Source organism: Pseudopipra pipra, chromosome 2 (genome assembly GCF_036250125.1).
Source record: "Pseudopipra pipra isolate bDixPip1 chromosome 2, bDixPip1.hap1, whole genome shotgun sequence".
NCBI classification, from domain to species: domain Eukaryota; kingdom Metazoa; phylum Chordata; class Aves; order Passeriformes; family Pipridae; genus Pseudopipra; species Pseudopipra pipra.
Genome location: NC_087550.1, coordinates 33,902,992 through 33,919,923, shown reverse-complemented (window position 1 = coordinate 33,919,923; position 16,932 = coordinate 33,902,992). Strand labels below are relative to the sequence as shown.

Sequence of the window (16,932 nt, the reverse complement as noted above, 5' to 3'; positions counted from 1 at the left end):
ATTAGTGTAGAAAGTAACCTCTATAAAAAGCCATTTGGATGAGTAAATGGATCATGGAAAAAGAAACATGTTCCTAAAGGCTTGAAAAGAAGAATGGCAAAGGATGAAATTCACTCCTTCACAGTGCACAAAGGTCTAGATGAATGCTTAATTCACGATCCAGCCAAATATTATAATGGCAAATAAGCAGCAAATTCTCTCATCTCTAAACCAGAGGCAGCTTTCAGTATAACTTGTTCAGATTAAAGTGGTACAAGTGAGAATCAAGCACAATCAAACGTGTAAAATGCACAAGCTGAAAATGCATAAGGTCCTGTGTTTCTAGTATTGTTATTTGTAATAGTATTATACATAAAAAATGTGGAGAGAAATGATATTTTCAAGCTGACAGCTTCCTTTTAGTTTCCCAGGTTGTTACTTTTGGAACTGTATTTTACTATTTGCTAAAACCTGCAAGTATCTGTTCCGGTTTATAAAAAACTAAAGAGGATGGATATTTTCTCTTTCATGTATATTTATCTTACTGAGCAAAGATACATGCATCTATCCAGAAAATCACTCCCAGGGTGACCTTTATATGATCCAGAAGTCTTGGGGTGATATCTTTCTTTACTCTTGGGAACTAGTTAGGAAGCATTTTAATAAAGAAGTATTGCTAGAGTGCAAAAATATATAATGGACTATTAAACCTCTCTATGGAGACCTGTGTTCTTTGCACGTGGATAGCAGTGAATTCTCTTGCTCAGTTGCTCAGATTGGTGAAGAATCAGAGTTAATAAACGTGTGAGACAAATTGCTCTGAAATATTTTTAGAGTGAATCTTAACTAGAGTACATTTTTCCCTTAATATCAATTTTACAGAACGCTTACAGTTTTATAAGGCAAAGAAGTATATTTTTAAGAGTTGATGTATTTGTTTTTGCAGGTGGTTAAAATAGAACTTCTCAGAATCTTATTAGAAACAATGAATTATATCACATACTCTTTAAAGGAACTGGTAGCTTGTGGAAGAAACCTGTTGGGACATTCTGATATTTTTATTTATTAGCAACTTTTTCAGATTACTTGGTGTTCCCTTGTTAGAACATATCGTGGTTTAGGAAAATTATTTTAGAAAAAATAAGTTAAAATTGCAAGAGCTTTTTGTCAAGTGATATTTTCAAACTAGATCTATAATTTTTCACCTTGATACATACAAGTAGAATTTACACAATACTCTGACCTCAGTGCTTATCATAATAGACGCTCACTGCTTAATTAAAAGTTTGGCTAATTCTGTATGCTGGTTAATACTCAGGCACATTTTCATTGGGGAAAATTATTGTTTCTGGTCCCTAACAGCGGTTCTGGCCTGCTCCCAATCCTTTGCAGATGAAATAACAAATTACAGATTAGAAAAGTACCTAGAGGTTGATTGATAGGCATATTATATAAATGTGAAAAAAAATAAAAGCAAATAAACCTGTTGTGGAGGATATGACTCTTTCATCATTTCTGATCAGGTATAGTTTGTTTAATACCAGCATCCCAGATCCATCCCACCAATGTCAGGAGAAATCAAATATTAAATTAAATAAACTATTGTTAGACTAAATCAAATCTCCCTGTCAGAAAGGACATATCAAATCAGGGAGTCCTCTAAACTCTTATGCAAGGCAAACCAATATGATGATGATGTTAAAATCATAGAATCATAGACTATCCTGAGTTGGAAAGGACCCACAAGGACCATCAAAGTCCAACTCCTGGACCTGCACAGAACAGCTCCAAGAGTCACACCATGTGCCTGACAGTATTGCCCAAACACTTCTTAAACTCTGACAGAGTTGGTGCTGTGACCACTTCCCTGGGGAGTATGTTCCAATACCTAATCATCCTCTGGGTGAAGAACCTTTTCCTAAAACCCAACTTCAGCCTTCCCTGACACAAATTTGGACCATTCCCTCAGGTCCTGTCACTGGTCACCACAGAGAAGAGATCAGTGCCTGCCCCTCCTCTTCTCTCACGAGGAAGCTGTAGACTGCAATGAGCTCTCCCCTCAGTCTCCTCTTCTCCAGGATGAACAGACCAAGTGACCTCAGCTGCTCCTCACACGGCTTCCCCATAAGGTCCTTCACCATCTTCATCGCCCATCTTTGGACACTCTCTAATAGCTTAATATCTTTCCTGTATTGTGGTGCCCAAAAATGCACACAATATTCAAGGTGAGGCCAACCCAGTGCAGAACAGAGGGGGACAATCTCCTCCTTTGACTGGCTGGTGATGCTTTGCCTGATGCCACCAGGACACAGTTGGCCCTCCTGGCTGCCAGGGCACTGCTGACTCAAATTCTACTTGCCATCGACCAGGACCTCAAGGTCCCTTTCCTCAGCACTGTGGAAAAGTGAGAGGAAACAAAGGAAAAGGCTTTCTCTGTGAGCATGTCTAACTCTATGCAAACACAAGATGATGGCACAAGTAGAATGATGTCTAGTTCCAAGACTTGTCCAGGGGGACAGAAATTGTCTGTTTAGAGAGTGGCGTGACATGCATGTTGCTCTCCTCTCAGCATCATGACTTCCTCAGAAAACTCTCCTACAGGGATTTTGGATATGGAGGCCAGAATACTGCACTCTGGAGCATTTCTATCCCCAGGATGACACTGTTCTGCATAGATACAACTTGGTCTAAAATGGAAACATTGGCCTGACCACATTAAAACACACTCAGAAACTCTAAAATGACATTTAACAGATGTACTGGCACTCAAGTTATTGACAAGCTACAGAACAAATAACAAATTTATAAATAGAGACCCAGCATGGATATCCAGTATGGAAAAGTCATTTAGCTGCAGCTAGTCATAAATAAGGGTTTTAATAACACAGTGACTTTGAAGTTACCCATATCTAAACATTAGTCAACTCAGCTGAAAAGGCAAGTGTATAAAATAATATCTGCAAGTAAAGAAAACCTTATTAATGCAAAAAAATACAAAATTGAAAGCTAGTGTATATTAAAAATAAACACCAGCACGACCAAAAAAAAAAATGGAGTCAAGCTTCAGCATTGTTGTTCAGCAATTATTGAGTTAGAGTTTTTACACATCCTTGGGTGCCAAAGGAACATATCTAGAAAAACACAAACCAAGAAGTCACTTATACTGTACCCCTTAAAAAGATTGCTGTTGTCTTGAAGGAGAACTTAGTGCCAAATAGAATTACATGGGAATTGGCTCTGGTACAAAATCAACCCACAGACACAAACTGCATTTGATCAGATAAATACATACTCAAGGAGCTAAATCTAGTGAAGAAACAGACACATAAAACTCAATGTTTTGAACTCTTCTAATGAAACATTACAGTTGATCATACCTAATGGTTCTTGCATATTAAGTATAATCACTTAAACAAAATCAGATTTGGCTCCTGGGAATAAACCAAGCCATACAAATTAAGCTGTACCCAGTTACAAACAAAGAAAACAAACAAAATTCCAGAGAAGGGACCGAATTTTTATAGGCACATATAGAAGGGTCTTGCAGGCCCACACTTTTTTGGCAAACTGTTAGTGTGAAACAGACTAATGGTTTGCTAATTGCTCTAGGCAGAAGATTTTTAAGTAAGGGTTCTACTACTGGAACTTTTAACAAGCCAGCACTTAAGGGACAGAGAAGTAATTACAATGTTTATAATAGCTGGGTACAAGGATAGCAGGCATTCCTGAAGCAAAGTGAAATAGGAGGATTAATTTTGTGTGTTGCAATTTACTGTATTTGCAAAACAAGCCTCTAAGCATAAGAAATGCATGGAACAGAAATTAAGTGAAGAACTGGAGTCTTTGGGGACCATGTCTAAGCAATGATCACACACTGAGCTGAATGAAGATTATGCATGTGAGATTGGGGTGTGATGACCAAACTTGCACAGTAATTGCAATTGATTTTCATTCAATATGCCAAAAGTATCTGCACCATGTGCCCTATAAGTAAATAGTCTTTTCATGCTATGATACAGGAACAAGCAGACCTTTGGTTACCAGATTTATATGTAAGCGCAATAGCAGAATGTTCTTTTCCTTCATCTCAATTTTCCACCAGGATAAAGGTCAAAAAACTGCTGAACAGAAATAAGCAGCATTGAAGACCAAATTAATGAAAACAGGTTAAAATAAGGGTAGATTCATGTCTTTTAATGAGTGTCTGGAGCTGAACACAAGCCTGTGGCTTCAAGCAGTATTACTACTATCATAGCTAAAGAGCAATTCAATTTTTGTTTACCAGAAGGATAACCCCATCTAGGTACTTTTATGTGCTCCATTATTGTATTTTCTGAATATCTCACAGTTTTAATTGTATCTATCTACGTAACACTTGAGCAAGAAACATCCTTTAGCTAGTCTAGTGACTGTTTAATGCAATGCAGAGAGTCCTGGGAGGGAAGAAAAAATTTTCCTAGGCTAGTGGCCATTTGCTAAGCTGAGGAGCCAGGCTCAAACCTACCCACCCACTCTTAGCCTCCAGGAACCCACTGACAGCCACACAGAGAGCAGACATGGAGAATACCTTTTGCCAGAATTATTTGGAACTGGGAACGGGAAGAACACTTTTCAAAGCCATGGTAGATCTGAATTTAAACTACTTTCACCTCAATCCCAATCTAACATTTTCTAGGGGTGAAAAGAAATCAGTTTTCTCTGTCCAACAGAGACAATTTAAGAGCCCTAATTTCAAGAAAATGCTTTCAAGTTGTGAATGCTGGTCTTATAAATCTTGGTCCAAAGAAGTAATGAAGCTTTTTGGCAGCGGCCAAATTACAAACAAACCCTGTCTTCATGATTTCCAGCAGCTGACTGGGCACATCCCCAGTCAGTGAATACCATGCTGAATGTTTATAAAATAAGGTAATGCTGAGTTTCCCAGCACTAAGCACGTTCTGTGCTTGTAGTCCAAACAAACTAAGATTAGACTTGCAAAACAGCTAAAGCACCCATTATACAGGCTTGGTCTCTTCTTACTCTTCCCTGAGCATCTGATCTTGGCCCCCACTGGAAGACAGATACTAGGTTACATGGACAAGGTAACAGTTGCTTGGTTTAAGCCAATGCACATGCTTTACTACTGCAATTTGAAGTGACTCAGCTTAAAAGTTGTTGAGATCCTCAGAAACTCTGGAGGTATGTTATCTTTTAGTGTCACCTCTGTACAGCCATGTTCTCAAATCTTGCATTTGTTCCCAAAATGAGCTTGTCTGGACCATATTGATCAATGTCTAAGCACTGTCAGCATCCACAAACCACATGCTCCTGGCATACCTTCACAATGTGCTCAGTTAAGTGATCTCCAGATACACTTCCTCCTATGTGTCACCAACCCTCCTACCGAACACAGCGTCCCACATCCCCTAAATTCAGTTTAAGAATCCTGTGACAGTGCCTTACATAGTGGGCATTTGAAGTTGAGTTCCCAATCTTTTCTGTTAATCTTCCCCTTCCAGATTTGAATATATGGGATAGTGACAGTGAGGAGGTGCAGAAGAATGGAGAGAAAACTGGGAGAAGGGTTTTGCATGTGTGATGTTTGGGTGCTTCCTGGAGATGGAGGATTCAACCCTTAGGTATGCTGAAGAAGACAAAACATGCTAGACTTTAATACTCATAAGAGTAGTAATAGGTTATAGAGTCATGCATCAGCACTCTGTCCCAATAAATATTTAATTATTCCCTATAAATGAACAACATCCAAACAAAAAAAAAGCTAAATAATACCTGCAGCATAATTCATTTTGCACTCTTATGGGTAAGAAGAGAAGCACAAGCAGATCTTCTCTGGTCAAGAAGGGAGCTGAACATGGATTACCACATCCTCAGAAAACATCCTAACCAAATAGCTTCTTCATAAGGAAATTTGTGTCAGCAGTGCCTTTACACACATTACAAGAGATATCTACCTATGGTCTTATTTACAGAATCGTTTGCAAGATTATGATTCTGAACCTTAATCAGGATAAGGTATCAACATCTTAATGAGGCACATTTTAAGGAAATGGCATCTTGTCCCATGTTTTTAATTCATTTCTTGATAGTTTATAGGTGTATTTTGCATTTTTTGGATCTTAATTCTGAACATCAGTTTCTCCCCATGCAGTGCACCACAAGATATGGTCCTTAACTGATATCTGCACATGGTGAGACACCTCAGACACTGTAACTCCCAGTTCCTTTTTGTGACTCAGTTCTTAAGTTCTCTTCTCAAACCTCACATACAGTCCTTCAAGAACTACACAGAACAGTAAAGAATTAAAAGTTCCCAAACCCTGAGTTAGTATTTTCATTAATAAATAAATCTTCCAGAGCAGTTTCCATAATTTTTTTATATACTTGGAGACATAGAGATAGACATATAGTGACTGTGCTGTCAAGACTAATTGCCTTCCACAGTGCCTCAAGGATTTTTGTTTTGGAAACTGAAATCTTTCACGCCTTTAAGTAGAGCTCCTTTGAGAAGAGTCTAAGACAACTAAATATTTTCTATCCCAAAAGATGAGATTTTTCATTACAACCCAGCATTTTTTGTTACAAGAGTTCTGGAGTCCCCAGCATGAGAAGGATGTGGATCTGTTGGAGCAAGTCCAAAGGAGGCCAGAAAGATGTTCAGAGAGCTGGTGCACCACTCCTACTGAAGGCAGGTTGAGAGACTGAGGCTTGTTCAGCCTGGAAAAGAGATGGCAACAGGGAGCCCTCATTCAGTACCTAAAGGGGGTTCCAAGAAAGTTGGACAGGGACTATTTACAAGGACATGTAGTGATAGGACAAGGGATGATGGCTTTAAATTCACAGAGGGCAGGTTTAGATTAGATATTCCTTATGATGAGGATGGTGAGACACTGGAACAGGTTGCCCAGAGAAGTTGTGGATGTCTCATCCCTGGAAGTGTTCAAGGCCAGGTTGGAGGTGGCTTTGAGCAACCTAGTCTAGTGGGAGGTGTCCCTGCTCATGGCAGGGGGGTTGGAACTAGATGATCTTTAAGGTTCCTTCAAACCTGAACCATTCTATGATTCTGTGTGATTCTGTGATATGTTTAAGTGCTTTTTGGAACAGAACTAAATAAACCGTCCTCCATGTCTACCGCTAATTGAACAAAATCTAACAGGTTGTAATTGCACTTAGAGAAATCAGGTTTTTATCAGGAAAGACTTTCTATCAGTGAGGAAATAAATTACCTGAAGAAGTTGTTGACTCTCTGTTGTGGGAGGTTTTATAGAACAGACTAGATAAACGTGTCAGGAACAGTTCAAATGCAATTGATCTGCCCCAGGGCAAGAGAATAGACAACAGGGATAGTTTAGAACTTCTTCAGAGTTATATTCTAGAGTTCCTACATCACGACAAACTTGTTGGACTTTTTCATTTAGTGCCTAATATGTCACATTCCCTGCTTCCTATATGAATATATGAAACAAAAAAGAGTCTTTTCCAAATAGAACCTAGTAAACATTTCTAGTGAGTACCGAACTTGGCCCAAAAACTGTTTCATTGATTCTGAAACCATCCACAAACTTAAGTTGATTTTGTCAAGTTGCATTTACAGGAGGGAAAACCACGCGGACAAATTCACACAAAAAAAACCATTCATATATGCCCTTCTTTCTTCCTTTCACTAACACCCACTCACTTAAATTATTTTGGTCTATGATATTTACAGCTCCACCAGATACATTGCCACATATATTTAGTTTCTGTACAGAGTGAAATGCAATAATGTGATCGTTGGTAATATCACATTTTGCATCTGCAAATATTAGTGTCACTGGTTATTTGAATGACCTACAGTGGAGCAAAAAGCAAGGATGTGGTGTTTAAATGCATAGGCCATACCTAAATATTTATTGATTTCATAAATCAATATGGTTCAGGAGCTCCTTAACGGTCTAAACCTAAACAGCACAGAAGCATACAAGTAAAAAAAAAACAACAAACCTGTGGAGAAAAAAAGGCAGAAAAAAGCAGTAACTATCACTAAAACCCCAATACATTTTGTTAAGTCCATTGTTTGTAGCCATGAGGAGCTATATGAAGTAATTCATGCTATAACTTTGGATGCAACTGGTTCCAACACATATTGTGAGCTCTTATATTCCACTGACTTTTCACTTGCTTTTGCAAAGGCCACTCAAAATTACAGTCTCTGAGTTTCAGAGACATCTCTCTTCTAAGGCTGAGAATGATGGGAGATTATAGGATGAGTCATGACCCTTTCATCTCTATTAAGTGATGAAGATCCAGTCCCAGTATGTTGCAAGATCTAGCAACAGTTTTCTACAAACAACTATGGTGGTCACAGATGCAAGGTGGCAGATTTGTACAGTATTGCAAACAACAACCTAAGACCTTTTATGTTATCTAAAAAACTACACTTTCAGAAAAGCAGATACATCCATACAAAGGCAGAATCACACAACACTTGACCTGGGCAGTAAAAGCTGCTTTCCTTTTTATAAACAATCGAATTTGGAAAACAAATACAGAAAAAGAAAAAGAAAAATAACATACAGACAGTCAAGGAAGGTTTCAAGTGGAAGACATGAAAGGGGGATGGCCTCTGGAATGATTGATTACCCTTGGGCCTTCACTGCAGAGTACTGTATCCAGCTGTGGGATCCTCAACATAGGAAGGACAGTGACCCATTGGAGCATGTGCAGAGGAGGTCATGAAGATCCTTGAGCACCTGTCCTATGAGGAAAGGCTAGGAAAACTGGGATTGTTCAGCGTGGAGAAGACAAAGCTTGGAGGTGACCTAATTGTAGCTTTCCAGTACCTGAGGGAGCCTACAAGAAAGCTGGAGACTTTTGACAAGGACATGTAGTGATAGGACAAGGGGGAATGGCTTTAAACTGAAAAAGGGATAGGTTTAGACCAGATATAAGGAAAAAAATCTTCATAGTGAGGATGAAGAGACACTGGAACAGGTTGTCCAGAGAATTTGTAGGTACCCCATCCCTGGAAGTGTTTAAGGCCAGGTTGGAATAGGGCTCTGAGAAACCTGATCTAGAGGAAGGTGAACCTGCTTATGGCAGAGGAAGTGGAACTAGATGATCTTCCAACATAAGCCATTCATTGATTCATGATTCTATGAAAGAAGGGAGGCTTTTTCTTTGCAAATTTGGGACATGTAATTGAGGATGCAAAAGGAAAGTACAAAACCATCATTTCCTGTGAGGAACAGACCATGAATAAGAATTTATGTGATGCATTAGATTATCCAGTTACATTTTCATAAGGTAATTTCTCATAGAGAGCAAAGGACTGTATTGGACTTGTACAGCAGCTGGTACATTCAGCATGTACTAATCAGTTCTGACTCGGAACTGCTGATAGTATGTTGTGTTGTCAAAAGGAAAAAAAACAAAGCCTACACTTTCAGTCTGGTTTGCCTGCAGTTGGACCCTTAAAACAGATATGATTTTTAAAGAGACTAAATATTTTGTTCTCCCATTACACTGATGAAATTTATGGATAGACAGCAAATTTGAAAATGAGGGTACCCTGGATTCTGACTGCCAGCACCCTGGCTTGAAATGGTTATGCCAGTTTCTATGCTACATTTTTCTGTTGTTTTCCTTTAAATCAGAACATCTTTTTAATAAGAAGAGGAAAGTTTGGAGTTAGCCCTGTATATGCTATTATTCTCAGCACAGAATTTAAAGTTCAAATTCCTTTAGACAAGACCAGCAGCACACCTCTTAGATAGCAATGAGTTTAAGGAAGATGGGGTTGAGGGTCAAACACTGTGATGAGACTGGAATAAAGAGTCTGTTCACTGTCTTTGTCAGATGCTTTGAGACAAAACAGGCTGGAATACACTTTCACCATTTTAAAGCATACAGATTTCTGCTAAAAAAAAAAAGATAGATATTAGCTGCCTGTGCCTTCAAACTGTGACTCAAATGTTAAATCATTCACAGGATATATCCTACATTAATGTTAAGACTCATTTGTTCTGATTTCACTCAAATCGGAATGCTTGTTCTCATTAATTCTGCAAGCGTTCTTTTGCTAATTAATTTTCACAATAAATTTCTTCATTTCTTCAGAGAGTTTTGTTCTAGCTGCCTGCAATTCTGATTTATCTTTATAAAGAATCACATTTAAAATGTCATGTAGAACTACAATTTCTTTCTGGGTTTTACACGTTTTGAAAGGAGGAAAGCTCTTAAAAATAGTCATGCCTATGGGAAGTTCTTTCCAACAACTTTTAAAACTTGAAATGCCTTTCTTACCATAACAACAATGGAAATTTTTATACATTGCCCTTATCTTCGATTTTGGTCTGGAGATTTGCAGTTTGCAGTCCATGCCCACTCTATTTCTGTCTCACTGTTTAAGAACAGAGCAATTCATAGCTCAGTTCTGTGGGGTTTGTTTTGCCTTTGAAGTACAAATCTGGGAGAAGGCAATTAGTTTAGATTGCTAATTTAGCTAATAATAATCTGGAGGCAGGCAAAGGCAGATTAGAGACAGTGGTGACAAAGTTTTGAACCCTTTCACTGGCTACAGGAGAAAAGGAAAAGTGTATAACAGTCTTCTATGTAACTCTTCCTCATACAGAGACTATTCTAGTTGATTTATGGACCATGGAAAAGTTCAGCCCAGTGTCAGTCCTGGAAATAAGAAAAGTCCTATTAAAATTTTTACATAGTAGTATTAATAATCTCAGTGATTATGGGGAAATAGAGAAGATATATTCTCTTTTGGGGGCACTCACAGACACCAAGTACCAGATAAAGTACACCAAGGATGAGAAAATGAAAGGTTTTTACCTTCCCTTTGACAGATAGCAATTGAAAGGATGAAGAAGTTAACAACATCATCAGGGTCAGAGGGATAACACTATACATCCTTCACATTCTAATATAATTCCTTAATTAACCCATGCTTTCAATTATATAAACCATTGCATGGCTTTTCTCAGGTTTGAGACATCTCAATCATTATATATATTTTAATTCTTATCTGTTAAATTACCTCTTGTTTTTTCTGCAGATTTTCATGGTCTGTAGCAGATGTTGTCTTCTCCCATTTCTCTGCAACTTGATTTGCTTCTTCTATTTTTTGCTCATAGCTTTTCTGGGAATTTAGCAGGGTCACTTCGTAAAACTCTTGAATATCTGTTTGTAAAGAGGAACAAGTAAAAGACATTATTTGCCCTATTGGCTTTGAATCTCTGGTGTTTTCCTTTGGTCAATATACGCTTACACATTATTATCATAATGATAAACATTTACTACATTTTAGTAGAAAGCATCAATATGCAACTTTTTTTCTAAAATTTCAATGAGATTCTTGAGGCATATTGCAATTTTAAAGAGGTCTTTAGAAATAATTTCAAAAATGTAAATGAATAGCATTATAAGAAGAGATGCAAAAAACATGTTACATGCACACCCGAAAAATATAGGCAGAACAGACCCTTATACAGAGAGAAGTAAGCCACAGATTGTTTTAACTAGTAAAATAGAAATTTGCAGATGTAAAATACCTTAAGAAAAACTTATTGACACCCATCCAAGGTACCTAAATCACTCTCAGCCCTATCTGCAGGTGCATTTGGGAATATTTCAAGTGGGGTGCACAACTTGAAGAAAGACTTTGTGGCTTCATCACTTCAACCTGTTGCCATTCAGAAGTGGTTGGTTAATGTTTGGTTTCAACCAAGAGTAAGCAAGAAACCAGGTCTTAATATTATGTCCAGATTTTTCTATCACATTTATTTCCATGGGGTATGATGAGAAATAAAAGATCCATCAGTAAAAACAGTTTTACCGAAATCTTTGCACATGATGACCTAAAGAGAGGGGAAAAAAGTGTTTCTCTTTCTTGGACAAGAAGTTTTTAGTCCAATAGTCACACACAAGAGGTGACATATTGTCTAACAGAGATAACTGACTTGCCAAAGAAGAAATAAACTTCACATTATTTTAATTAATAACGATGGACAGTCTTTCTCTTTGTTATGAAAGAAAGAGATTGCATCTACCTGGATACGCCTTGGGACCTCACCTCAGAGGAGAGATTTTTTTCACAGTCTTTGCCTGTCCTCACATTAAGTCCCTGGTCAGATCTCTAGAATCTCTTCCCTCTCTTTAGTAACAACTGAAGCTGAACTTTTCTTCTAACTCCTTTTATAGCTTTCCAACTCATTATGTACTCTATTTGTCATGTACAATGGGAAAAAAGAAATCACAGAATCAGTAAGGTTTGAAAAGCCCTCAAAGATCATAAAGTCCAATCTTCAACCGAATACCACCTAAACCATACCACTAAAGTGCCACATCTACTAATTTTTTGAACATTGCCAGGGATGGTGATTCTACCACTTTCCTGGGGAGCCTGTTCCGATGCTTGAAAACCCTTTCAGTGGAGAAAATTTTCCTAATATCCAATCTGAAACTCCCCTGGTGCAACTTGAGGCCATTTTTCCTTTGCCTATTGCTAGTTGCCCAGGAGAAAAGGCCAATCCCCACCTTGCCACACTAGCTTCTATTTCACAGATATACTTGTAAGAATTTATATTTCATATTATTAAGAACATTTCATTCCACCATTAAAACAAAAGTCTAGTTTTAAAACTAAAAGATACAGCATAGTTGCAATGAGAATGGAAGTTTCTGCATTCTTGATGTGGGGCATTTTTTGAATGCTCATAGTGCAATTGCAAACAGTTGTAATATATGGTTCGATGCCAGGTCAATTTGTATTGCAACTGCAAGTAAAATATATTAGGCTAATATGTAATTATCTCTAGATAAATACTTTGCAGAAGTAAGCTAGAAATTGCCCTCTGGCAGTAGCATTCAGCTGGCATCGCTGCTATTATCAGAGTATTAATTGGGTTGACAGTAGTCAGTCAAGGAACAGTAGAACAGCGCTTTCACCCTAGCTTTAAAGCCTGCCTTGCCCTAGTGTTTTCATTAAAAATTATGTGTGAGCCACATTTGCAAGTGTATGCACATGTGCAAAATAAATATTAAAACCTCAGTCTCTGTAAAGGCCCTTATCTATTCTGAGGAGCCCATGGGTTGCTTTCACTGGAATAATGATCACTGGTGTGTGGAGAAGAGCATTTCAGTGTACTTAAGCAGTCACAGAAGAAAGAACAGAGGATTCACTCAGTTGCTTTGTTATTCCATAAGCTAAAATTGCCATTTCTATGGAACAAGGGCAGCCAAAAACTTGCAGTCTGTCTAGGTTAGCAGAAAATAGGATTTGTAATTTGCTCTGAGTAAAACCTGCCCTATCAAGTAGTCTCCTCTACGTGAGAGGTGCAATCATACTAGGAAGAGAAAAGAGTTGAATACTACTGAGGATGGAAGAAGAGGTGTAAAGGAGGTGATGGGAGCAAGCAGCTACAGAATCAAGCTTAGAACCAAGGTCATAAAAAGTAATTATGAGAACATGGTAATTGTTAAGTAAAATGCCAAAATACAGTCTGTCTCCCAGTGGGGTTTTCCAGGAAAATAATTCAACAACAAGACTAAAACCTTATCATAGAAAATATAGAAATAATATACAGACTTAGGTTGGAAGGGACCTTAAAAATCATATAGTTCCAACTGCCCTGCCATGGGCAGAGACACCTTCTACTAGACCAGGTTGCACCAAGCCCCATCCAACCTGCCCTTGAACACTTCCAGGAATGGGGCATTTCTTACACAAATTAAATCTGCATCTAGTATTTCTTGGCATTATACTCCCTCCCTTCCAGGAAAACAAGTTCAGATTTCATTTAGAAATGGCAATAGTATTACTGATTAACTTTGTGAGCACAAAACACCTCTTCAGATGAACAATTAGAATCTCCGTACTGCTTCAAACATTTTGTTCAGCAATTAATTCATGTTTGTTTAAAGTGTCAGTGAACCTCACTGGATTTCCAGTCCAACAGAATTTGTTCATTTACTTCTTAAGAGATTACTTACTTTATTTAATAAATTCTGCTTGCTCTCCCTATAGTCTAGCCAAAATATTTTGTCAGTTCTGCTATATAAAGATAAATTGCAGACAAGAAATTATATATATTCTAATATGAAGTAATTCTAAAGATACCATCATTTATTTTATTTTGGATAACTCCCTCACTGGAGAAGTGGGAAAACAAATTTTCTCCACATCAACATAGTAGAGAACATATCAGTATCATTTTGCAATTGCCCATGGACAGGTATATCATACATCACTGCATTTGTTCTCTGCAGGTAGGCTCCAAGGACTTTTCCTTTCTTACAGACCTGTGCAGGAGTGAGCAGAGTCTAACCTTTATAGACATATGCAGAAGCACTGTCCATTACTAAAGCTGAATACACCTCTCAGGCTGAAGTCTTGGTATTTTTACTACTATTTAAAAAAAAAAAAAAAAAATTAGGCTCAAATTAGAGTTGTGCTCACTCTTATGTCACTTTTGTTTTTAAAAAAATTAAACAAAAATAATTTAGAAAAGGGTAAGAACTGGAGAAGATACAATGTTACAATGTCTTACACAGATGAGTGACTTTCTTTTCAGACAGCATCTACATAGAAAGAAAAAAATCTGTGTTTAGACAGAGCTAAACATGCTGCCTAAACTTGCCATTTTTTCACTTTTGAGTGTTTGGTGCTGCAGCCCTACAGCCATTATTTCAGTGCAATTCCTGTCCCAATTTACATGCATCACAATATCTATTTGTTATAGAAACACTTTAGAGCCCTGATAGCACATGGGTTAAATAATATGAATAGACAAAAATGTTGAATAGCCTAAACTATGGTCTGTTTTCTGTGACCATGGGCTTTTGCCAGCATTCTAATAAGGGAAAAATGAGATAAAGCAATACAATTCCTCATTCTTCTGTAAGCAGTCAAGGACCAGAAAGATAGAAGCAAATTGAGGGGAATTCAGAAAAATATAGATGATTAAAGGTCTGAGGTGACTAACTTTTGAGCAAAGATTAAAGGAAGAGCATAATAACAACATACACAAAGAAAAGCAAAACAGCAGGTTTGAATTGCAGGGGCCCACAGATGAGCACACTAGGTCTGTCCAGCCCTTTGTAATCAATAACCCATTTACTGTGGCTTCAGAATCACCAGAGGGTTCAGGAAAACATAATTCCATTTTTAAAAGTCCTCTTTGCAAGGAAATGTAGTGGCAGCTGCACGAGCAAATTGGGAATGATTCCCCATGTGCTAGGAACGAGACAGCAGCCTCTCACTCCTACAAGCTTTCTCCTTTATTCAAGATACATACTAGTGTGATTTAAAGTCAGAAGAGAAAGGTGATCAGGATTTGTTCCTATTTATGCATCTTGGTGCCCTCTCTACTACTGACCTGCCTTCAGCTGTGTAAATCAGCCTAATCAGCAGGTAGCCCCCAGGCTGGATAAGGCACATGAGATAGCTTTCACATCTGTATGATTTCCACCTACACAGAGAAGCACTAGCAGGTACCAAATGCATTTCAGTACTTTCATGCACATTCGGAAATGTAGCCATCAAGGCACATGCATCCCAGTGCACCAAGCAGCTGGGATTACCCCAACATATCTCTTTAATACCAGCTGACCTGTAGCTGCATTTTGCATGTACCAAATTGATGCAAAGGGTCAGGGAGGGAGAATAGCAAAAGATAATAAAGGTAATAAGATAATAAGGTAATAAAATGCAAAATGCAAAGAGCCTCAACTTGAGCTTGTGCAGGTTTACAATGCAGCTATACAGGCGAGGGTGAAATCACAGAATGGTTTGCATTGGAAGGGGCTGTAAAGATCATCTAGTTCCAACCCCTCTGCCATAGGCAGACCATAGGCAGAAGGGACACCTTCCCACTAAAACAGGTTGCTCAAAGCTCCATCATACCTGCCCTTGGATAGATTTGCAAGACACCAAATTCAGGATTCAGAAGACAGGGAGCATAAAGGAAAACAGAGCAGGAGTGGAGATAAAAATCTCTTATACTTCTTTTGCATTTAAAAAAGTAAGGGGAAGAAGAGGAAAGTCTATATTCCAGTAACAAACAAGACAATACCAGGCTTTCTGATACCATCTATATTTTATAGAACACAAACAATTAAGCTTAAAAGGATAATCTTGTACATCGCTTAGCCTGAAGTTGTACTGCATGTGTCAGCAAATGCTGCTTCCCCAGCGACTTGACAGTACATGTGCCCACTTGTAACAGAACAATGCAAACTATTCCATGCAGGAAACCTTATCCAAAATCCACTGAATTTGCAGACACCTACCCACTACAGCATGTGTTGACCTCCAGGAAGACAGTATGCTGTGCTGACGGCTATTCCAAAAGCTATTACCTTTATCTGTGCTTAGCAATGACGGAGGATTTCCTTGTGACATACATCTTGCTACCACCCCTCTTCACTTTATGTCTTGAGATGATTTAGCAATGGCATCAATATTCTGGTATCTGCAGTAATTTCCTGTTGTTTCTGCAGATAGCTGCACAATTTTGCAATTAACTGTAATAGCATTAACGACATAGAATGCCATTTAATAAGGATTGAGCTCTCTGTGCATCATATTTCTATAGCACCAAATTGGAAACTGGAACAACTATTCTGTAGGATACAAAGAAGGTTGGGTTTTTTCCTCCTCCTTCTAGAGGTCCTTAGCCATAGAATTCATTTTTCCAATACTGTGCCAGTGCCCTGACTTGCTTTGCAGTATAACTCCCATCTGTTTTTCCAGGGCATTCAGGGACAAGGTGGAATGGGGGTCTAAGGCAACACGCAAACACAAGCTGTTCCCTTCCTGGGAAATTTGGGACAGTCTTTTTGTCTATGTGTAGGATAGTGTCTGATATGTACCTTTTAATGTTCTGTAACAGCACAAATAACTACTGTCTGGCAGAACACTATGAATCAAAATAAAGTCAGTTGTTGCAGACTCTTGCTGTAAGT

General features: G+C 38.2%; 1 protein-coding gene across 15 annotated transcripts in view; it reads right to left on the bottom strand.

Annotated features, from left to right (window-relative positions):
• DLG2 (discs large MAGUK scaffold protein 2) overlaps window positions 1-16,932 on the bottom strand; it is a 998,134-nt gene that overhangs the window by 861,840 nt on the left and 119,362 nt on the right. For all 15 annotated transcript variants that reach the window (XM_064644938.1, XM_064644939.1, XM_064644940.1 and 12 more), the window contains exon 4: window positions 11,006-11,148. In XM_064644938.1, the coding sequence (XP_064501008.1) occupies window positions 11,006-11,148 (143 nt within the window). The remainder of the gene's footprint in view (window positions 1-11,005; window positions 11,149-16,932) is intronic.